This window comes from Silene latifolia, chromosome 5, assembly GCF_048544455.1.
Source record: "Silene latifolia isolate original U9 population chromosome 5, ASM4854445v1, whole genome shotgun sequence".
Classification (NCBI taxonomy): domain Eukaryota; kingdom Viridiplantae; phylum Streptophyta; class Magnoliopsida; order Caryophyllales; family Caryophyllaceae; genus Silene; species Silene latifolia.
This window is the reverse complement of record NC_133530.1, coordinates 20,534,282-20,558,681: the sequence shown is the minus strand read 5'-3', so window position 1 is coordinate 20,558,681 and position 24,400 is coordinate 20,534,282. Positions and strand designations below refer to the sequence as shown.

Below are 24,400 nucleotides of genomic sequence, written 5' to 3'. Positions count from 1 at the left end.
TACCTTTTCAGTTAGTTTTACCAAACACTTTACAATTAATCATTCTACCTTATCGTTTCAATTTTAAATTAGCTTTTAGTGTACCTTTTTAATCAAATCACCTTATCAGGTTTAGTACCTTTTCGGTTTTGATCTTTTCACCGATCGATTTTACCAAACAGAGCCTAAATGCGTGAATATTACCTCTGCCATATGATTTACAAGACAAGACCACGTCTCAACAATTACATTAAGACACCTTCAATAAATAAAACCAAAATTCACAAGTTTATAACAACATCTGAATTAGAGAGAAAATTAGCGTTGAAAATTCGAATTTTTGGTTATAAATTACAGAGTAAAACTTTTAAAAAATTGGGAAATATCAAAAAAAAAAAAAATGAATGTGAACATGAAGAAATATTGACAAATAATTATTGTTTAAGACCGTTTTATATATGAGAATATGACTGGCTTTTACACATTCAAATATTTGTGTTGGTATGTACCATAAAAAAAAAAAAAAAAAAAAAAAAAAAAAAAAAAAAAAAAATTGTGTTGGTGCCATTAAGTAGGTGTTTGACAAATAAAAAACCGTCTCACATATAAAGCGGTCTTATTTCTTTTACCTTGGGTTCCCGAATTCTTCAAGTCGCAACCTAAACCAACGAGAAACATAACAGCCAGCTGAATCCTGCAGAGCGCACCCGCCAACATCGTCCTCAGGTTCGTCGATCCTTACCTCGTTATTTTTCTTGTCCGTTACTCGCTCCGACTCAGTCAATTGTTTAATTTTTTTTTTTAAAATATTCGTCACATAAAATGTTTGAAGGAATTCTATATAACTTCGTTTCTGTGCAACTGAAAAGTGAGATGCCCACCAAGTGTTTGATGAAATTCCCATTTGAAATTGCTCTGTTTTTTTTTTCAATTACATCAATTAAATAATGAATTATACTTGCTTAATTCCGGGTTTTAACTAAGATGAAGTTACTTGGATGCGTTATTTGTGTTTGCTTAACATGATGATCATCAAATTCTTGATTGCTAGATTTAGTTTGGCTATGAATTACGAGAGTTTGTATATATCGTAGGACGTCTCACCCTTTAAGACGGTTGATAGTTGACAATTTGGTACTCCCTCTGCACAACTGTTTTCACCCCATTTCAATAAAATACTCCTCGCATATATTAGAGAAATGAGGTGAAAACAGTTGTGCGGAGGTCCAAAGTGGTTTGAGACCGAACTCGTTCTGATGCGACTTGTATTTTTAGCTAAAGCAGCGAATCCGTAGTTCTATATTAACCGACCCATATTTTGAATCGACCTAACCTGACTTATGAATAATTTGACATGTGACCTAAAATAGAACCGAATATGACCACAAAGCACAAACCCTAATCGTCTGAACCCGGCCTTGGGAGTTGGGACAACTCCATCTTTTTGAGCTACAAATTGAGTATCTGAGTATCTGACCTTATCCGACATGACTTGCCAAAAATTATCCAACTCGAGAAGATCCACATTCACCCAAAATGACTGATTTAAAATCTTACTTGAGATTATAAGCTGATAACATGAAATTGCAAAAACCCTATTGATGATGAGCCAGTTGAATCACATTAACTTGACCCGTAACCACTGACCTATATGAATCGAGTTGAAGTGAAAGTTTAAAAATTGCACATTACTATACATGCAAATCAGACGTGACTGAAATGAGCTGATGATCCGACCTTACTTAATAGGAGTAGGTGTCTATGTATACATGCAAATATTAGTTTCTTTCTTGATTGGTTGTAGTATACTTGTATGACCAGAACTCTATTCAGCATTTGAGGGTTTTACTGAATCTCGTCATATAATCCGTATGAACTAAATGATGACTGTGAAATGCTTCAAAGAGTTGCAGGTGTAACTGTGTAATGATTAGCGAAGTTTTTCTGGATACAGTAACAAATTTTCAATATTTACCGCTTTCAGGATTATACGGTTATAAAATGCGGAGTCAGCGTTTAAAGAAGAGCATCACCGACAGCCCAAAGCAACTTGCAAATTTAATAGACCTTGTAAATCTTCCAACGCCCCTGCGAAATTTTATTGGCCAATCTCAGATTTCTCGCTTGGGTTGTTTCATGCGAGTTTGGTCCTACATCAAGGAGAAGAACCTCCAGGTACATCCAGATTTCTCCTCTTTTTCAAAATTGGTTGATGATTAGAGGACTACCCTTCATGAGAAGACTGTTCTTTATTCGGAAGCTTTTGATCAGCTTAGGAATTCTTGCTCATCAGGCCATATCTGACAAACTCACAACCCTGATACTCCAATAAATGCATGAAAAATCTGTAGTTTTTATCATTAATATTGAACTATTGCCATATAATTGGTTTGCTCCGTACTGAGATAATTGATTAGACATGAATTTATGTTCCACCACAGTTAAGGTATACAGTCTTATGATTGTATACTTCAATTAAGGTACTGGACATGGGACATAATTTCAGCTAGCTGAAGTGGCTCGCCATAAAGTTGTGTTTCCCCTTAATTTTATAAAAATTCTCAGTAGTTTAGTAATCCCTCCGTACCGGTTAATTGTTGCCCTTTGGTTTTGGCACAAAGACCAAGGAAAGAGCAGGGGGCCAATTACTAAATGACAAGTGGACCATATTGTGTGGATTATCAAATTGATCATCAAGTTCATTCTTAATTTAGAAATGACAACAATTGACTAAGACACCCCAATATGGAATAGACAACAAATGACCGGGACAGAGGGAGTAGTTTATACTGGTTACTTTCCATGAGTAATTTATGTGGATATAAGTTTATACTCTGTCTCAGCCCTGACTAGAAATTCTGCAGGATCCCAAGGACAAAAATATTGTCAATTGTGATGCCAAGTTGAAGAGCATTTTGCTCGGGAAACCCAAGGTCGAGCTAGCAGAGCTTCCTTCCTTGATTAAACTGCATTTCCCCAAGCAGCCCAAGGATCCCAAGTGATATGCACTAATGAAGTCAAGATGGCCTTTAGTTTTTGCTGATAGCTAGTAATCTACTGTGCGTCTTGCGTCAAATTCTGTCAATTAAATTGGTGTCGAGGATACTACAGACTATATTTATGTATGAATTTTTCACATAAATTTATGAATATATTGTTATAATTAGAGACCTCTTTTTTCCTCGGCCTGGTGCCGTGTCAGGTGTGGTGGGGTGGGGGCATGTTCTATACGAGTATTACATTCTCTGGGGCCACGGGTCACTGAACAACCGACAAGTTATTTCATGTACTAGTAGTTTGTTAACGAGAGATTCAACCATTGCTTAATTTGGAAAAGTGTTCTCAGCAGCGCCTAAGCTTTTGCTTGGTTGGTGTTAGCTAAAACGTGTTGGGGAAGCGTCTTGTAAACCTGGTGTGTCTATCGTCTTGACATTTTTTAGTTTTTATATTATACCCTCGTGCATTTGATCACAGGAACCATGCAGTTTAAGGACTAAAGGTTTGCTTCATGCTACCTTGGACCAATTCTAAGGCAATCCCAAGTATATGCTATTTATATTATCCAAAAAAAGTATATGCTATTTATAAAGCTTGTAAATGTTATTGCTACATTTATGGATAAATAGATTTGCAAATCAAGGGAATTTTTGAAGACCAGCTAGAAGACATCATGGATTAAAAAAAAACTTTGGGATTTTCCCATCTATACCCCGTGGTTTTCACTCTTCCCAACTGTACCCTCGCGTATCAGAGATTACTAACTGTACCCCTAAGCTTACCTAATGAGAAAATTGGATTATCCATAAATGTAGCAATAACATTTATGCAATTGAGAGGACAGTCATCACTGCTGCTGCCTAAAATACAATCAGAATTAAAACGTTAAAACGCTGTTTATTGACCGTGATTCTTAAATTAAGTATCTTGAGAGACCGTCTCAATTAAAGCAATGTGAAATATACTTGAAACCGGGAATAAACTCTACCATTTCATTTTCCACTATAGAATTGGAGCCTCAGAAGTCCACTTGTTCACAAGATGATACCTACTAGGAAGCTGCTGCTGCACCTCAATGACACCTACTAGGAAGCTGCTGCTGCTGCACCTCTTATTATATAAACATCACCATTTATGAAGTTGTAGTCATCACTCAAAACACACATTTTCATCCCTTTTATCACCTGCTCATTTCACAAAGCTATGGCTGATTTGGGAGCATTGATCTCCATTGCTGAAAATGTCTTTAAACTCTTACAATCTCCTGTCCTCAAAAACATGAGGGACTGGGAATCCGATCTCGGAAAACTTAACAAATCTGTCTCTTTCATCAAGGACATGCTTCTCGATGTGGAAACAAAACCCGAGCTCTCTCGAGGAGAACAACGTTGGGTTGATGAGCTGAATGAAGTTCTTTACGAAGCTGATGATCTCTTTGATGAGGTCATCACTATCGCTAAGCAGAAGGAACTCAATGCGCCAGGTGCTAAGTTCTCCAAGAAGGTCTTAGATAAGGTGAGTCGTTTCTTTTCTTCTAAGAATCGTATTCTTGTTAGTTATAATACTTCTCAAGAGGTTAAGAGCATCCAGAAAAAGTTGGATGCTATAGCTAAGGATCATGCTAGATATGACTTTAAGGTTGACCCTCAGGCTACTTTGAAAAGGAAAGAGGACACTTGTTCCTTTTTAAATGCAACCCATGAGAATATAATTGGAAGGGAGGATGATGTGAAAGCGGTTGTAGACATGTTGCTTGACCCTAATGTTGAGGAAAATGTTGGATTTATTGTTGTTGTGGGAATAGGAGGGTTGGGCAAAACTGCTCTTGCTCGACTTGTGTATAATCACGATAGGGTCGGAACTAGATTTGAGAAGAAGTTATGGACATGTGTCTCCGACCAAGATGGAAAAGGATTAGATGTCCAAGCAATATTAGGTGATATTATAGAATCGTCAACAAATAAGAAGCCTAGTGATGTCTCCACTATGGAGTCCATGCAAACAAAACTTCAGGAAGAATTGAAAAATAAGGTTTACTTGCTTATATTAGACGATGTATGGACTGAAGATCCTAATGAGTGGAGTAAGCTGAGCAAATACTTGACAATTGGTGGTAGGGGAAGTAGAGTAGTCATTACTACACGTTCGGAGAAGACAGCTGAAGTGGTATTAGGAAAAGCCACTCACTCTAAAAAGTACATGTTACAAAGTTTGTCTGATGAGAATTCGTGGCATTTGTTTGCGCTCACGGCATTCGAACGAGAATCAGATGAAGCAAACGACCCTGAATTGATGACGATTGGCAAAAAAATTGTTAAAAAATGCTCTAATGTCCCCCTTGCTATAAAAGTTTTAGGAACTCTTTTATATGGGCAAACACATAAGTGGGAATCATTCGAAAAGAATCGAATACTTCACATTGAAACAACCAAGAATCCAATTATGTCTATCTTAAAACTCAGTTACAACAACCTCGAACCTCCTGTGAAAAATTGTTTTAGGTATTGTGCTTTATTCCCTAAGGATTTTGAAATGGACAAACGTGAGTTGATTAGTCTTTGGATGGCGCAAGGATACATTGGTGATAGTGAGGACTGCTTTTTAATCCTATTAAAACGGTGTTTTTTTCAAGATGTGGAAAGAGATGACTTAGGTGATATTGTATCATTGAAAATGCATGATTTAATGCACGATCTTGCTCAAGAAGTCGCCGGGGACGAGATTGTTGTGTCAAATAGTCCGCCAAACAACTTAAGGAGAAAGCCTCGCCATTTATTTATTGATGCGAAAGAAGTGGCGATTAGCTATGTCCATGAAAGTAATATTCGTACATGTTATATGAATAACGTCCGCATTCATTCGGACGTGGTGAACACTCTAGTATCTAATTGGCGTTGTCTTAGATCGTTACGCTTGTATTTGCCGTTTGCCGGAAATTTGCCGGAGTCAATCGGAGATTTGTTACACTTAAGATATCTAGATCTCTCTAGAAATGGGAAGCTCAAGACTCTCCCGAATTCAATTACAAAATTATTTAATTTACAGAGTTTGATTTTGGAAGACTGTTGGAGCTTGAAAGAGTGGCCAAAAGATTTTTGCAAATTGGTAAATCTTAGACTCTTGGATATAAATTCGTGTTCAGGGTTGACTTGCATGCCTTTGGGCATTGACCAGTTGACTAATTTACGAGACCTAACCTACTGTAACGTGAGAAAAGTGAGTCCAATTAGGAAGCAATTTGGGGGACAGCTGAAAGACTTAAAATTTCTTGTCAATTTAAGGGGTCGGCTTGAAATCAGGACCTGTGGAATTCTTGTAAGTGAGAATGAAAATAAATGGGAAGGCGGATATTTGGAGCACATTAAGAATCTGAAGGTGATATGCATATATTTTAATAAAGAAGCTCGTGAATCCAATAATGAGGCTCTGATTGAAAGGCTGCAGCCAAATAGAAATCTCGTGGAGTTGTCCTTGGATAATTATAATGGTACTGAAATTCCAAGGTGGGGAAGAGCACATGATGACTGGTCTATTATTCTTCCTAAACTTGTCAACATCCAGCTTGATAACTTTAAGAGGATACATGGTATCCCATTGTTGAGTAATTTGAAGCATCTGAAATTTTTGACTCTTTCCAGGTTGAGTAATTTGGAGTACATGGAACATGGTGCAATTAGCCGCGGTTGTTCTAGGTCAAAGGATGTATCATTTTTCCCATCCCTTGTGTATCTCCGTATTGAAGGTTTGACAAGGTTGAAAGGATGGTGGGGTGGGGTCTGTGAAGGAGATAGCAGCAGCTGCATGCCACATTGGCAACCACCATTTCCTCGTCTCTCAAAATTGGCCATCGAAGAATGCCCTGAGTTGGCATCTCTTCCTCCTTGTCCGACCCTAGAATCCCTACACTTAACGAGAAGCAGTAAGTCGTTGCGGATATTACCCGGTCAAGGACCTGCAAATTTAGATCTCAAATTAAAGGTGTATGTAGACAGTGTGGGTTATCTCACTACTCTACCTGCTAGATGTCTTGCCGATATCGTGATACAAAACGATGATGAATTGAAGAGGTTACAGGAATATGAAGAGGTGTTCAAGAGCTCTTATTCTTCTCTGCAAAAGCTTGAGATTATAAGGTGCAAAACGCTGACGAGTGTTTCAGAAGTGTCGGAACATCTCACTGCGTTGGAAGACTGGGCAATTACCTTTCCTAATCTTGTCGAGATTACACTTAGTAATTGTGAGAGGTTGGATGGAATCCCATTGTCGAGTAATTTGAAGCATCTCAAAAGATTGACTCTTTCCAAGTTGAATAATTTGGAATACATGGAGATTAGTGCAATTAGCCGCATTGGTAGTTCTGGGTCAAAGGATATACCCTTTTTCCCATCCCTTGAGTATCTCAGTATTAATGGCTTGGAAAGGCTGAGAGGATGGTGGAAAGAGGTTGGTGAAGGTGATAGCAGCAACTGCATGCCGCATTGGCAACCACCATTTCCTCGTCTTTCAAAATTACTAATCAACAATTGCCTCAAGTTGACATCTCTTCCTCCTTGTCCCAGCCTAAAATCACTAAAGGTGAAGAGGAATAACAAAGCGTTGCGGATATTACCAGGTGAAGGACCTGCAAACTTAGATCTCAAATTCTATGTGGAAGTAGACAGTGTGGGCTATCTCGCTACACTGCTTGCCTTCCGCCTTACTCATATCAAGATTAGTGGCGATGAAGAATCAAAGAGGTTATCAGAAATTGAGGAGGTATTCAAGAGCTCTTCTTCCTTGCGAAGCCTTGAGATTGAGAACTGCGGAAGACTAACAAGTGTTATACCAGCGTTGGAGCATCTCACTGCGTTGGAGTCGCTATCACTAGGTGGTATACCTGTAGTGGACGAGGAATTCGAGGATGACATGCCTTGGAGATTCCTACGTCACAATCTCCGTTCCCTTGAGTTGAGGTCCCTTGACGCTCTGCGAATGCTGCCTAGAGGGATTAAGCACTTGACCGCCCTCGAAAAGCTCTCCATTACTGATTGTAAGTGGTTGAAAGCTCTACCGGAATGGATAGGCTGCTTATCATCACTTCAGTCCCTCACGATCAAACATTGCGACAACCTCAAATCACTAGGCGGAATCCAAAGCATCACTTCCCTTCAGCAACTTGTTATCTATGAATGTGTATACCTAGAAGAAACATGTGAAGAACCAAGGGGTAAAGAGTGGCCTAATATTCAGCACATTCCTCACATCTCCCTTGGAAAATATATGCTTATGCATAGACATTGATGCTACCACAAAAGGCATGTTTACTTCTGTTAAATTGTTTACTTTTTGTTAAATTTCTGTGTACAAAAATTCACTCTTTCCCGTGTGAAGATTTGAGTTTTTCTCCTCTTAATCTCTTTCTGAGTCCTTTGACTCTTTTCACTTGTTTTTACCTTATTATGAACTTGTTTAAGCTAAGTGTTGCATATGTGTTTCAAGAATCTGGGTTTGCTTAATGGTTACCTCGATCTTTAGGTCATAAATTCTCTTGCCATATCAACTTGCTTTGGATAATTTTATGTAATTTTTTGTAACTTGTTTAAAGAATGATGTTTCTTAGAAGTGAAGCATGTCAGATACTCAGATGGGTTGATTTCGGACGTTTAGGCCGAATTATGCCATCAAGGAACTTATTTAAGTTTTCGTGTTCTTTGGATCACGAGTTTTCTAGTTTAAGTTGTATCACTTGACAAGTCAAGAAGTTACGTTTTATCATACTTTTTTCTTTCGACCTTATCATTGTAGTTAAATAAGATGAGGGCCAAATGGTAAAACATTTGCTATTTTGCTGTTCATCTGTGTTCTTCTTGTTAACTAACCAGCCTTATCAATTTAGATCTTTGTTAGTAGGAACATTCCACTGTTTGAAATTTGAATCTTCACTTGTCTTTTGTTGTTTATTTAGGTAACTATTCTACGTACGGAAACTTTTTGTTCATCAGGGGTTTGTCATGAATATGCAAACCTTCTGGAGCTAAAGCAGGAGTTGATATCCGAGTCCCACCGACAGCTGATCAAGCGGCACTTGAACAATGTACTGCTGATGAGTAGACGCCTGCATCACGCAATGTGACATTCAAGGTAAAATCATTGACTTGTCTTGTTTGAAGCAACTTTTTTTTGGGAGAGTGCAACAATACATGATCAACAGATAGTTAATGCAAGAAGCTTTTCTTCCAAATCATTGTTGCATGACTGGGTTAACTGTTGAATTGCTTGGGCAGTATAAGCAGAAGGTTTCAGTGACTGACAGTACGAACCCCTGGTGGACCCTCTTAGAAGAAGCTACCCTGATTTCAGGTGGAAACCTTGAGAAGCCGGAAATATTATCCCTTGGCTCCACTGATGCTCGCTCTTTTAGGCAACAAGGGATTCCTGCAATTGGGTTTCTCCCATTGCTAATACTCCACCCCTATTCCATGACCACTATGAGGTAACTACTTTCTCTGCGTATTTAATGTATCTCGTGTATCTGTTTGGGAATTGGTAACTGTCCAGTTTTGATGCAATGCTCTATGAATGTCACTAACAACCTACTCCGTACACAGTATTTTCATCGACCTTTCACTTTTGCAATCTTTACTCACTACTTTTCTAGTGGGGATTAAAGAGAGGCAAAGTAGAGGAAGGACTTTTATATCAAGCATTTAGTGTCCTATATGATTCTATTAAATATTGTGTCTCATCATTCCAAAATTTGACTCATGACAAGCTCGGTAGCTGAATATGTACTCATGTATGACACGCGTAAGTAACCACTTATGTCGTAACAACTGCATGCCTCTAAGTAGTCTCATGCCACATTTAAGTTGTCATCGAGCCGAGTTTCTTGTTACCTTGGCTTTTCAGAAACCAAGAGCCTATGTAACTGAGACTGGGTTAGAAGTATCTGACGCACAGTGCATGCCGATGTTTCTTTACGCAATTTTGGAACCTGTAAGCTCATTCATATGCAGTAGAGCTATTGCATTCTAAGTGTCCCTGTGTTTTACTTGCTGCAGTTCCTAAATGAAGCAGAATATATGAAAGGAGTCGACGTTTATGCTTCGATCATTAAGGCCAATCAAAGATGAATTATAGTTCTGTGTTTCTCTGTTAAGCGGCATTCTTGTTTCATGTTGTAAGTTTACACCCATGCAATGTACGGATTTTGTAGGTTTTTTTTTTTTCGTTTTAGCGAATAATTTGGTAGGTTTAAAATAATCCCTCTTATGAGATAGTGATTGGTAATATAGATTTGAAGTTCTGATTGTCAATAGAGTATGCTCAAACCGAGTCTTGATACCCTCTCAATATGGACATTATTTATCAAGAGACTCAAAGCTGTCTTCTCAAAATCGAAAGCGTCATATATATTTAAACAAACAGAAGGAAAACTACCCCTCGAATTTATTTGTAAAAATTGTGCCGACTTATGTAATACGGAGTATTATCTATTTGCATAATACTAAACCTACATAAAATGATGTAATGATAATATTAGATTAGATTCATAATAAAAATTAAGTCATATTACATCACAAATACTCGTGTAAGATGGTCTTTTACAAGTTTATTGAATGTAAGACTGTCTTACACGAGACTAATTACTAGTACAATCCAATCTTAACGGAATGTAAATTGACCAAACTAAGGGAAACAATTACAACTTTCTCTTAAATCAGTCTCACCGAAGTTACAATTATCTTGATAAAATATCTTATCAAGTTCCTCTATTCGTTGTCTGACATATTACTCGGAATCAATGGTAGTATTTCCCGCCAAATTCAAATCCTCCGTACAATCTTCTTCATATTCAACCCTCTTTAACTCTCCTCTCACAAATCCACACCAATGTCGTCAAAACTGGCGTCGGAATGGGGATTTGGGGAAGTGCACGGTCAGTGTTCGATGAAATTCCTCTTAGAGATCCAGTGTCTTTTACGGCATTGATTACTGGGTATGCTGTATGCATCTCGTGGGTAATTTGAAGGATGCGCGTAAACTGTTTGATGAAATTCCTGTCAAGGACGATGCTGTGTTATGGAATGCAGTTATAGCTGCGTATTCGCAGAGTGGTCAGTTTAATTTGAAGGATGATGCTGTGTTATGGAAATAATTGCGAGAGATCGCAACCGCTTTAATCATTGATGGCTCATGTTCCTGTATGGATCAATGGTGAAAACTCCTTCATTCTTTTTGAATTATAACATATACAGAGTATTCATTACTAGTAATTGTTACCGAATACTTCATTACAACTGTTTCTCATTGTTACTCCTATTACTTTAATTTAATCTGATTAGTTAATTTAATGAACAATGCTGAATGATCATGGAATGCTTTTAATTTAGTTAGTTACTTTGAGACCCATTTCACAATTGAACTTGAAAGTAAACTGTATTTGAAGTCGTAAAATGGTATTCCCTCCATTCCAATTTTATTGTCCCCTTTTCCTCGATAACTTATTCCAAATTAATTTAGTCGGAAAATGAACCTTAGCCAGTAGGACATCACTTTCTTGGAAATGCAGTGGCAGCTGCTAGTCACACGCTTCTTCAACTAATGCGCGGTTCTTTTTATTAATAAATAATCAGTAGTTGTATGTTTGATTATTATTTAACAGTCAATTGGAGTGATGGCGTAGCTTGAAGCAACTCGTTTTATAAATGATCAGTAGTTCTATGTTTTATTATTATCTCATTTTAATCCCTTTTTCATCCTGTTACTCATTTCCTGTTTTTTTCTACCTACTCTACAAAATCATGGCTGATTTAGGAACACTGATTACTATTGTAGAAAAGGTCTTTCAACTATTACAGTCTCCGGTCCTCAAAGACATGAAAGACTGGGAATCAGATCTCGGAAAACTGAACAAGTCCGTGTCATTCATCAAGAACATGCTCCTCGATGCAGATATGAAACCCGAGCTCTCCCATGGAGAACAGGGTTGGATAGAGGAACTCCAGGAAGTTCTTTATGAAGCTGATGATCTCTTTGATGAGGTTATCACCATCTCTAAGCAGAGGGAACTCAATGCTCGTGCGAAATTCTCTAAGAAGGTCTTAGATAAGGTGAGTCGTTTCTTTTCTTCTAAGAATCGTATTCTTCTTAATTACAATACTTCTCAAGAGGTTAAGAGCATCCAGCAAAAGTTGGATGCTATAGCTAAGGATCATGCTAGATATGAGTTTAAGGTTGACCATGAGCCTACTTTGAGAAGAAAAGAGGACACTTGTTCTTTTTTAGATGAAAGCCATGAGAATATTATTGGAAGGGAGGATGATGTGAAAGCGGTTGTAGACATGTTGCTTGATCCTAATGTTGAGGAAAATGTTGGGTTTGTTGTTGTTGTGGAAATAGGAGGGTTGGGGAAATCGCTCTTGCTCAACTTGTGTATAATCATGATAGGGTCGGAACTAGGTTCGAGAAGAAGTTATGGGCATGTGTCTCTGACCAAGATGGAAAAGGATTAGATGTCCAAGCAATATTAAGTAGTATTATAGAATCAGCAACAAATAAAAAGCCTAGTGATGTCTCTACTATGCAGTCCATGCAAATTAAACTTCAAGAAAAATTGAAAAATAAGGTTTATTTGCTTGTATTAGATGATGTATGGACTGAAGATCCCAATGAGTGGAGTAAGCTGAGTAAATACTTCACAATTGGTGGAACGGGAAGTAGAGTTGTCATTACTACCCGTTCGGAGAAAACAGCTGAAGTGGTATTAGGAAGAGTCACTCACTCTAAAAAGTATATGTTAAAAGGTTTGTCTGATGAGAACTCGTGGCGTTTGTTTATGCTGACGGCATTCGAACGAGAATCAGATGAAGCAAACGAATCTGAATTGACTAGGATCGGCCAAAAAATTGTTAAAAAATGCTCCAATGTTCCCCTTGCTATAAAAGTTCTAGGAACACTTTTATATGGTCAAAGACAGAGATGGGAATCATTTGAAAAGAATCGAATACCTCACATTGAAACAACCAAGAATCCCATTATGTCTATCTTAAAGCTCAGTTACAACAACCTCGAACCTTCTATGAAAAATTGTTTTAGGTATTGTGCTTTATTCCCCAAGGATTTTGAAATGAACAAACAAGAGATGATTAGTCTTTGGATGGCGCAAGGATACATTGGTGATAGTGAGGATTACTTTCTAATCTTACTAAAACGATGTTTTTTTCAAGATGTGAAAAGAGATGACTTAGGTGGTACCATATCATTTAAAATGCATGATTTAATGCACGATCTTGCTCAAGAAGTTGCAGCGGACGGCATTATTGTGGCAAATAGTCAGTCAAGCAACTTAAGCAAAAAAATTCGCCATTTATTTCTTGATGGGGAAGAATGGACCAAAAGCTCATTCAGTGAAGGAAATATACGTACATGCTATATGAATACAAAGATCCCCTCCGACGTGGTGAAAACTCTAGTAGCCAATTGGCGTTGCCTTAGATCACTACGCTTATTTGTGCCAAATGCTGTAAATTTGCCAGAGTCAATTGGTGAATTACTACATTTAAGATATCTAAATCTCTCTCATAATGAGAATCTCAAGACACTCCCAAATTCAATTACAAGATTGTATAATTTAGAGAGTTTGATTTTGCTAGGCTGTCATAGTTTTAACGAGTGGCCGAAAGATTTTTGCAAATTAGTAAATCTTAGGCTCTTGGATATAAGTTCTTGTTCAGGATTGACTTGCATGCCTTTGGGCATAGGCCAGTTAACTAATCTACGAGACCTAACTGAGTTTAAAGTTGGTAAAGCGAGTTCTAAAGGGAAGCAAATTGGAGGACAGTTGAAAGACTTAAAATTACTTGTCAATTTAAGGGGTCAGCTTGAAATTGAGATCGACAGAAACCTTGTAAGTGAGATGGAAAATAAATGGGAAGGCGGTTATTTGGAGCACATTAAGAATCTGAAGGTCATAGAGATAAATTTTCCATGTAGAGCTGGTATAATCAATAACGAGGCTCTGCTGGAGAAGCTGCAGCCAAATCGAAATCTCATGCTGTTCAGATTAGATGGATATAAAGGCACTGAAATTCCAAGATGGGGAAGAGCACATCCAACTTCGCGGTTGTCAAAGGTTGCACGGAATCCCATTGTTGAGTAATTTGAAGCATCTCAAATCCTTGTCTCTTGCCATGTTGAATAATTTGGAGCACATGGAGACCAATGCAATTGGCCGCGGTGGTTCTGGGTCAAAGGATTTACCCTTTTTCCCATCCCTTGAGTTTCTCAGTCTTTGGCGTTTGGAAAGGATGGCGGGGAGGGGTCTCTGAAGAAGATAGCAGCTGCTGCATGCCACATTGGCGACCACCATTTCCTCGTCTCTCAAGAGTGTGTATCGAATTATGCCCCAAGTTGACATCTCATCCTCCTTGTCCGAGCCTAGAATCACTAGAGGTAGTGCTCAGCAACAAGTTGTTACGAATATTACCAAGTGAAGGACCTGCAAACTTAGATCTCAAATTAAATGTGGAAGTAGACAGTGTGGGTTATCTCACTACTCTGCCTGCTAGATGTCTTACTGATATCGTGATACGAGACAATGATGAATTGAAGAGGTTATCGGAATTCGAGGAGGTGTTCAAGAGCTCTTCTTCCTTACAGAAACTTGAGATTAGTAGGTGCAGAAGGCTGACTAGTGTTTCAGGGGTGTTGGAACATCTCACTGCTTTGGAGTCGCTATCACTAGATGATATACCTGTAGTGGACGAGGAATTTGAAGATGACATGCCTTGGAGATCCCTAAGTCGCAATCTCCGTTTCCTCAAGTTAGAGTCTCTTAGCACTCTGCAAATGCTGCCTAGAGGGATGAAGCACCTAACTGCCCTTCAAGACCTCGACATTAGTCATTGTAAATCGTTGAAAGGACTACCGGAGTGGATAAGCTGCTTGTCATCACTTCATTCCCTGATGTTCATTGATTGCTCCAACCTCAAATCACTAGGCGCAATCCAAAATATCATTTCCCTTCAGAAACTTGAGATCCTAGACTGTCCACAACTAAGAGAAGCATGTCAAGAACCAAGCGGCAAGGAGTGGCCCAATATTCGACACATCCCTCACATCTCCTTCACTCACTGGTGGGAATAAAAAAAGGTGCGCCATTAACACGAATCTAAGCCTGCGTAGCCATTCAATAAAATTAATAAAATTGGTATCCATAACTTGTTTCCTTTCTCTGTTTGCCAGCCTTCTTGTGATTGTTATGTCATGTGGGCAGTTACTTGTTTCTGATACTTTGGTGAACCAGGTGCTGATAAATAGAAGCTTTGAATTCAGTTTTCTCATAATTTTTTATTAAATATTGCTATATAAAATATTATGTTATGTCATGGAATATTTGATTGGTCATGGAATCAGATCGACGTGTTTTCCATGTCCTTTTTTTTTTTATACTAAGCCTATGTAGCTCAGATCAGGTTAGAAGTATCCAACACACACGGATGCATGTCCATGTTTCTTGCACTGTCGCTTCTTACACAACCGGAGGCTGTAAGCTCATACATATGTAGTAGAGCTATTGCATTTCAACTGTCACTTTGTATTACTTGCTGCAGTTCCTAAATGAAGCAGTATATATATCAACAATGCTTGGGCATCTACTGTCACTTTTTTTTTAGCAGCTTGAAGAACCCAATGCTTTCAAAGATGAATTATAGTTCTGTGTTTCGCCCTAATGCAATACATGGTTTATATAGTTGTGTCTTCATCAGCAGATAGTCTGTCCAAATATAAGTACATTTCATTTTCTTAATGGAGATATTGAGATGCTCTAAGTTTTACTCTGTATAACTTTGTCAAAAAATATATTTTAGTTAGGTTATACGAATAGTCAAAGTCACATCTCTTGCTCATTAGTATCTTGTAAAACAATAAATTAACTTGGCTAGTACAGACGATAGTGGCTTGTTCTAAAGCCGACTTTCCTGCCGAAGCTCATGTAGAGGCACCCACGGCAGGATCAATTATCTTGGCAATAATAATTCTTTTAAAATCGGGAAGTTGTGGGTTTTTAAGATTTTCAATACCCTGTGTTTGCTGAAGCAACACTTGTTCGAGGATGAATTTATAAGCTCATGTATGTACAGACGATAAAGTTGAGATTTGTTTGATTGTCCCTTTTGATTTATAGCTTTTGTTAACGTATTCAAAGGATTTAACATTACATTAGTAGCTTTTGTCATTAGTTATGGGCTAATGGCTACTCGGCTACTGTTGCAGGATTGTGATGTACTTCCTCCATTTAAGTTATTTATTTCTTCCGTCCCAATCAGTTTACTATTTTTTGTGAGGGTTATTCTAATTAAAGTAATTAAATGATTGAGACGGATAATGTAATAATCATTGTTTTTGGCATAAAGATTAAGGAAAGGAGAAACTGGCCGCATTTTTGTGCAGGTGAACTCGCAAAAAAAATGGTCAATTTACATTACATAAGTCCCAAAAACAGAATGATTAACCAGACCCTCAAAAAATGGTCAAGTAAACAAATGGTCAGGGTGTTTGTTTACATAAGTCCCCCAAAAACAGAATGATTAAACAGAATGATTAACCAGACCCCCAAAAACAGATTGTCATGTGTAGAGAACTTAACAATTAGAAGTAATAATAATAATATATAAATGAACTTTGAATTTTATTTTTAATTATCTACAATTGTTAATGTGTAAAAATACTAAGAATTAAAATAGAATGAATTCTACATTTTTATGATTAAAAAAATAACATTGTTAGTTTAATTACAAAAACTTATACTTATTTTTATGCATTTGAAGCATATAACTATTTTTGTAATTTTTGTTACAATATACGGGGTAACAATTTAAACGGAGTAAAAAATTTAACAAATAAAAAAGTGAAAAACACACACTGATTTTAATAACATGAGTAAAATCTGCATATTTAAATATAAAATTTACGACATTTAAGATACGTATATTGGGCTAATGAGATAATAATGAATAAAATAAATTGGGTCCAACTATAAAAGTTGCGGTGTTTGATAAGATACACATAAAGGCCATATATTAGGTCCAATACATATCAAAGATAAAGTTAGGCCCAATTTCTAGCTAAAAGCATTTAGGCGGGAAAATTTTCAGTTTTCTTATTCTTTTATTATAAGGGGGATTTTTCACTCCATTGTAGTTTGATATGAAACAAAAAAAATTGCAATGGAAAACTAATCAAAGAGAATTGTAAAGTTATGAAATGTGTATTTTTATGAAAATATTTTTATTTTACCATAAAACTAAGAATCATTTTATAAATTTTCTCCAATTATTTTAATGATTTTTTTCCTCACGAAACTAATAGTAAGAATGTGTCAAATTCTCTAAAGTTATAATTGTTGCATTAATGAAAATTACCAAATTATATTTTATAGTTTAACACCAATTTTATTTTATTTTATTGAACAAAATTATAATTTTGAATTTAACCAAAAAATTATACTCCCTCCTATCCACTCTTTTCTTCTCTATTTCCTAAAACGGATTATTCAGGTTTTCTTCCCCTTCCCTTTTTGAGAAAGTTTTTATTAATATTATACTCTTACCTCTTTCCACTCATCAAACCCCACTATATACTTTATTAATATTTAATTCTAATTATTTCTACCTCTCTCCAATAACCAAACCTCACCCATCTCCTTTATTAATATTTAATCATAATTATTCATACTTCTCTCCAATTACCAAACCCCACTCATATATTTATCAATATTATACTTCCCACCCTTAATCTCCGTGCCCACTTCAAAAGGGAAAAAAAGGATGGATAGGAGGGAGTAGTTAATTATAAAATTATATTTTAATGAAAAGATAATAGTTTAATGAAGAAAGTTTTACTTGTTTCCTTAGTTAGATAAATGCATTTTGGAGGGAAAACTAAGAGAATTTTTATTCTCTTAGTAGTAGGGGGGATTAAAATCTTATAATAGCATTGTTAATCACTAATTAACTCACTCCTCTTCCTTTCTTCTTCCTCAAAATCTCCATATTCTTTATCTTTATCTTGCATTTCATTCGAAACTCCATTCAAAAGCAATATCCATTACTTATCTCTTCTTAAAACCCTATATATTATGAGTATTGTGCTTGTTAGGTAAATTTTTTTCCTCTTATTGAATTATTCTATGGTGGAGGAAATTTGGATTGGTTGGGGAAAATGAAGAAGGGTGCCTAATTAGGATTGGTGGGGAAATGAAGAAGGGGTTAATTTAATGAAAAATTATTTGTAAGTAAATGATTAGAGAGAAAAAGTAAGGTCCTAATTATGTTTCCGTTAGTTTTGATAGAAATATGACTTTAAACGACAATTAGCATTTGGTATCTCTCGACAAGTCAACATAAAATTTTAGGTACCGTTGGGCAAATATAAAAAAAGCACAAAAAATTGTTTTATAAGACTGTCTTATAATATAAGACCAACCCATAACCCAAAAGCCCAAATAATTAACTTATAAGTCCCTTTTTCAATCAAATAACCAAAACTCGCAAAAATTAAGTTAATATACTTGTAAAAAAAACATTTTATTTTGATAAATTAAAATTTTATATTAATAACTTGTATATTTAAATAGGTTAGTTTTTATCATAAAATGTCGTGTTGTTAAACTAAAATTAAAATAAATATTATATTAAATATTATCTTTGGGCTTCTCTCCTTTTAGGCCAGTCCTATGCTATAGGACGGTCTTATAGGAGAGTTGCTGTAAAAAAAAGTAAGGTATCATGGTGTCAAAGAGGTTAAATGTTAGGTATTCCCTGACAAAAAACCCTTATATATACACTTGTTACATACATGAAATTAAAAAGAAGCAAAGTCTGAGTTCAATGTTTCTTTTCTTTTCTACGTGCAATTTGAGATTGTTGCGTTGCTTGCGTAGATTTCCATCTTCCATCTAATTGTATGGCTTAATTTTTGCTTTGTAATTGTGATTTTTTTTTTTTTGGCGCTACACTTACAAGTTTCTCTTATCTAGACACAAATCAATTGGAATTATATGAACTTCAAGTACTCTATTTAGTGTCTGTTTGACCTAGTTTGTAAAAATGTTTTTGGACTCAAAAATACTTTTTGACCAAACGCATAGTTTTCTAAAAGTTCAACAAAAATTCTCAAAAGCTAAAAATCCATATTTTTGCCCATAGAAATAAAAGCAGCTATTTGTTGTTTGTTTCTGCTTTTGAAAAAACACTTTTGAAAAATTAAGCTTGAAAAACAAAAACTCATTTTTGAGAATCGAGGCCAAACATGCTCTTAAGAGTCCTTCCTTCTTTATAACAGTGTAATTTTTTTTGAGTTAATCTTTTTCAGGTAAAAGTGGCGCCAATAGAGGACAAGATGATGGAAAACCGATTAAGATGGTTTGGCCATGTGAGAAGGAGACCTATGGACGCACCAGTTAGGAGGCCGGAGACTTGGAGAACAGAAAAGGCCCCTAGAGGTAGAGGAAGACCGAGACAGACATGGTTGAGAGTGATAGAGCACGATATGAGATTTCTGGGACTTGAGGAGAGTATGGTGACGGAGAGGGCACAATGGAGGGAAAGGATACATGTTGATTTCTAGTATTTTATATTTTTTGACATATTTAGTGTTTTTATTTAATTTTAAAAAAAAATTATTTGTTCTTCTCTCCTTTATTACATTTTTCTACCGACCACTTTCTTATATATTTTACTTGGTTCACTTTTAAGGCATTTCGGATCCTTAATTCTATTTCGGTTTTCAAAATCGTTTTAATCTTCCCTCTCGATTTAAATTTTAAGTTTTTATAAAAGAAAGCTGAAATTCGATTTTAAAACCTGTAAGCTTTACCTTGACTTTCCATTATATTTTCGCTCCCCCTTTTTGTTTTTCATTTTCCCTTTTCTATTCGCTTTTGAGGTGTGCGTTCACCTATGGATGGTTCTAAAGGATGATTCATGTCAGCCGACCCCAAATCATTTTGGGATTAAGGCTCTGATGTTGTTGTTGTTGAATCTTTTTCACGTATACGTATTATGTACTCCCTTTGTCTCCCTTTGTCCCAGTCTTTTGTTTATCTTATTTTTATTCTTTATGAGGGTATGTTAATCAAACACCCCTTTATGTACCAAAACTTCAAAATTACACCCCTTTGTGTTTTTTTTTTACAAAATTACACTCATAAACTACCATTTTCTAAAAATTTGATACCCATTCTTAGTCCGGCAGCAACGAAAGAATTTTCCGATTGATTAATGTAAGATTTTTTAAAATTTTAGCATAAGTTTCCTGTTATACCCTTTATTTAAATCACTAACATATTTCCTATTATATATATTCACTCATTTATTTCTATTTTCACACATTCATCCTTCTCTCATTGTTCTTCATTTTCAGTGTGAATTTTTTTCTCTCAACTTCAGCCATTCATTTGAGGATACCATTTAATTTTCAAACTATGCAATTAGTAAAGTATCATTCAAATTTTCAGAGGGAGATATGAGAGCATGATGCAATTAAGGAGAGAGAAAAATACTTTAATTTATTCCGTAAAAAATAGAGATTGTGCACAATCAGAGCTCCTTATTGTTGATTTAAGATGATTGTGGTTGATTTGAGATGAAAGAAATTGAATTAATTTAGGGGAAAATTCAGGGATTTAACCTTGTTTAGTTTGGATACCGTGAGAAATGAAAATGTAAAATGAAAGGGGTAAATGATAGGCCGATGGGGTGTATATAAGTCAGGAGCAAAACGGTCAGTTTATAATTTGTTTAGTCGGATAAGTAAACGGGTATCAAATTTTAAGGAAATGGTAATTTATGGGTGTACTTCTGTAAGAAAAACATAAAGGGGTGTAATTTTGAAGTTTTGATATATAAGGGTTGTTTTTATCAATTGACCATTTTTTTTAATTATATGTGGTACAGATTTGTAATTTGCCATACAAATTGATGATTTACCATGTAATACTTATTACTACTTACATATTGGTTTTCGTTTGATTAGTTGAGAACTGATGATATTACAAATGAGAAATGACAAGTGATATGTAATTTAGAGAAAATTGTAGTATATTTGTATAGATAACTAAGAAGAATAAAATGAGAAATTTTAATTAAATTTGCGGATAGTGTCCATTTAAAGTAAGATTTTTCGAAAAAATTATCATTTGGAAAAAATTAGCCGTACCAACAGTTACAAATGGATTCACTGTACTGTAATAAATTGGAGATGTCCCTACATGACATATCAATTGTGTCAAGAGCCGTTGCCAACAAGCAATTGAAAGTCTTATTCATTTCTCGCAAGACCATCCCTGAATTTAGGGTGGAGAGGATAGCCTTTGTGCAATCATTCTTCACAAGGTGCCAACATCTTTGATAAAAAATGGCCGGAATACCATCGGGCCCTGGTGATTTCATCGGTCCCATCTGAAACACGGCTCGTCGGACTTCCTTTGCAGTGAAGGGCTTGCCCAGAGAGTCCATATCATCATTCGAAACCCTCCAATGAAGGTTCATAAGGACATGTGAGAAGGAGGCTGGATTAAAATCTTGATCATGTTGGGAAAGATGAGTTTGTTGAGGTAGGGTGTAAAGATTTACAAAAGTTTCTTGAAAGCAGTCGCTAACCTCATCAGACTTGTAGGTCCAAGAGCCATCACTCCTTTTAATGCCCAGGATATAGTTTCGTCCCGCACGGCCCTTGACCCAGTTGAAGAAATACTTTGTACAAGTATCACCATCAACCATCCATTTCATCTTTGCCCGTTGTTTCCAATAGATAGCAGCCGCTTTTGCAAACTCACGCACCTCCGCATTAACAAGCTCATATGCCGCTTCGCCCTCCCCCGAAGTAGCTAACTCAATACCATGCTCCAGCTTCTTATCAAAATCGTCCCACTTTCCGGACAAGCAATTACGCTTGTCAAGTGCCCACATTTTTACATGATGACGTACCCTCGCAAGTTTCCTAGCTACTCGGAAAGTAGGAGAGCCAACATCATTAAAATTCCAGACCCTCCTTATAATCTGTATACACTCTGAGTAATCCAAAACCCAAGCATCTAACTTATAAGGTTTCTTTCCCTTGATCGTGGTAAGGTTTAGATCAATTTCAATAGGTGCATGATCAGAAATCTGAATCGGATAATGTTTAATACCCGTGTCAGAAAAAAAAGTAAACCATTCCTTAGACCCAAGAGCCTTATCAAGGCGCTCATAAACCCTATGTACACCTTTTCTATTATTACACCAAGTAAACCTAGGCCCCTTAAAGGGTATATCTAAAAGCTCATTCCGCAATTTCCAATTATTAAAGGAGCAAGCCCCGCGTATATAGTCATTCCGAGTACTAAGCTTATCACTCCCAAACTCCACTTGGTTGAAATCTCCAACAATAAGAAATGGATGATTTAGTTGTTGCAAGTAATCTTCTAAGCCCTCAAAAACCCTTTCTCTTAACTCAAACTTAGAAGCACCATAAAACAAAACAAGATACCATAAACGCCCATTTAATTTCTCGACGGATAAGATCATAAAATTATTACATGCCACAATAAGGCTCATCCTAGCCTCCTTCCTCCAACTAACCCAAAGACCACCCGCAACCCCATTAGCATCAACACCGGTGGCCTCAACAAAACCAAAAGAGCGAAATAAAGGGCTAACACTATTTACATTACACTTTGTTTCGATTAGAAAAAGGAAATCATAATAAGTACTACTAATTAGCGCTCGTAGTTTAGGAATCGTAGGGGCGAGCGCATTATTAAGTCCCCTACAATTCCAGATTAGTCCGTTCATGGCGATAGAGGAGGTTGTGAAGGCCCAACCTCCACAAAGCCATCATCAAAGTTCACAGAGGAGTCAGACTCCCCCATTTCTTCATCTTCATCCGCAATCTTGATACAAAAACTAGCCGTCTTTACCTGAATAGGCACATTCTGGCTTTGCTTCCCAGTAATACCTTCATTCCAGCATCCCTTCTTCGCCAAAGTTCCCAGGTAGTCTTTAGCACGACCTAAGGAACTGACATAGTCAGAGCTGACCAAGCCCTCAGTAACCTCAGTGCATCATTTCCGTTTTTTGGCCATTCGAATCACTTCCTTTAAGCTGGACTCCATGTCAGAGTGGCAATAAACATCAGCCAATCCCATACATCCATCTGAAGAGCCCTGAATTTCAATGTTAGCAAACAAGATTGCTTTATTCCCAACAGCTGGAGTAGTGAAGAACCTGCCCCCAACAGAACCAGTAGTAGCAGCAATATGACCAGCATCAGAACCATTCCCAGTATCAGAAAGGAGGCCAGTATTAGCCTCAACGCCCTTTAAGAAATCTTCAAGAGGAAGAAGAGATGAGAAACCCAAGTCCAATTCTTTACCTTTTCTGGTTATAGCAGTAGAGGAGAGGTCACACTCGGTTTTGTTCATAGTCAGAATATCCACATTACCCTCAGCCTTCACAACCCCACTAAAGCCCACTGTGAGAACCAGATCAGTATTGATTGCATCTGTATTGACTTGCTCAGGAGCTTGTGGAACCACATCAGCAACAGTGTCAGCGTGAATATCATCAGCAGAAATCAAGTTTATAGCTTGACTAAAATCAGAAGAGTCATGGGAAGGGGTATCCCAATTGATCAAGCTCTGAGATGGGGTGCCTTCAGGAAAAAGAGAAGCAGTCCCTGAATCAGAATCATTGATATAAATAACCTCATTCAGAAACTGATCAACCTGATTGACAGCATCAGAGGTCTCCTGCAAAACCAAATCGTCATGAAAAGCCCCTTCACCATTAACAGCTTGAACTCCAGCATCAAAGTGCACCACAGTACCATCAGACTGATGATATCTAATAGGCAACCCCCCAGGAGGAGGGTCAAAAGTCTGGTTAAATCCCCGGTGATCATCATCCATGCGAGCCCAATCAATATCTCCCTCAACTCTATTAAGGATTTCCTCCTGAATTCTTAAATCTCTATCAAGAACGCCACTCAAGTTACCCTGCCCAGAATAAATGAGATATGGATCATTTTGTTGCATTTGATGAAGTTGCTCCAAATGAGCCATAGCCACATCTCCTTGTTGGTCAAAGTCCTCACCAACACTATGAAAATCCTCATCTCCCAGCCACCCCCCAGCACCAGGTACCCCCCCCATCATTATTCGGTAAATCTGCCCCCATGATACCTGCCTCATTTTCAAGACCATTAGGTTGCTGCTCAGTACCCATGTCCACATCCTGAGAGCCATTCTGCACATTATTTAAATCAGGTTCATTACCCTCATTGGGTAGGATGCCATCATGGGCATCAACCATAATGGCATCACCCAAATGAGGCGGAGCCTGCTCCTAATTTTGACCATAGCCACCATTTGCCCCTATCCCCCCATCTCCTACCTGGAAGA

At 37.0% G+C, this 24,400-nt stretch overlaps 4 protein-coding genes across 6 annotated transcripts; all 4 read left to right on the top strand.

The window, feature by feature from the left end:
- Positions 1 to 616: 616 nt before the first annotated feature.
- On the top strand, positions 617 to 3,160 carry LOC141657014 (protein TRI1). Its single transcript, XM_074464123.1, has 3 exons — positions 617 to 705; positions 1,964 to 2,154; positions 2,844 to 3,160. The coding sequence occupies exons 2-3, from the start codon at positions 1,981 to 1,983 to the stop codon at positions 2,979 to 2,981; spliced, it is 312 nt and encodes a 103-aa protein (XP_074320224.1). The 5' UTR covers positions 617 to 705; positions 1,964 to 1,980; the 3' UTR covers positions 2,982 to 3,160.
- An 822-nt stretch (positions 3,161 to 3,982) lies between these two features.
- LOC141657013 (putative disease resistance protein RGA1) lies at positions 3,983 to 10,352 on the top strand. Of its 3 annotated transcripts, none has more exons than XM_074464120.1 (4): positions 3,983 to 8,270; positions 8,921 to 9,096; positions 9,240 to 9,448; positions 10,017 to 10,352. In XM_074464120.1, the coding sequence occupies exon 1, from the start codon at positions 4,180 to 4,182 to the stop codon at positions 8,254 to 8,256; it is 4,077 nt and encodes a 1,358-aa protein (XP_074320221.1). In that variant the 5' UTR covers positions 3,983 to 4,179; the 3' UTR covers positions 8,257 to 8,270; positions 8,921 to 9,096; positions 9,240 to 9,448; positions 10,017 to 10,352. The 3 variants fall into 3 exon arrangements, with proteins under 3 accessions (XP_074320221.1, XP_074320222.1, XP_074320223.1); XM_074464121.1 differs by lacking the exon at positions 10,017 to 10,352 and adding an exon at positions 9,564 to 10,010; XM_074464122.1 differs by lacking the exon at positions 10,017 to 10,352 and adding an exon at positions 9,825 to 10,010 and having other exon boundaries at positions 9,240 to 9,501.
- Positions 10,353 to 10,968: 616 nt separating this feature from the next.
- On the top strand, positions 10,969 to 12,470 carry LOC141657012 (putative disease resistance protein RXW24L). Its single transcript, XM_074464119.1, has 2 exons — positions 10,969 to 11,172; positions 11,794 to 12,470. The coding sequence occupies exons 1-2, from the start codon at positions 11,145 to 11,147 to the stop codon at positions 12,468 to 12,470; spliced, it is 705 nt and encodes a 234-aa protein (XP_074320220.1). The 5' UTR covers positions 10,969 to 11,144.
- Positions 12,471 to 12,538: 68 nt separating this feature from the next.
- On the top strand, positions 12,539 to 14,116 carry LOC141655003 (putative disease resistance protein RGA1). Its single transcript, XM_074462107.1, has one exon. It carries the CDS (start codon positions 12,539 to 12,541, stop codon positions 14,114 to 14,116), a length of 1,578 nt encoding a protein of 525 aa, XP_074318208.1.
- Positions 14,117 to 24,400: the final 10,284 nt, after the last annotated feature.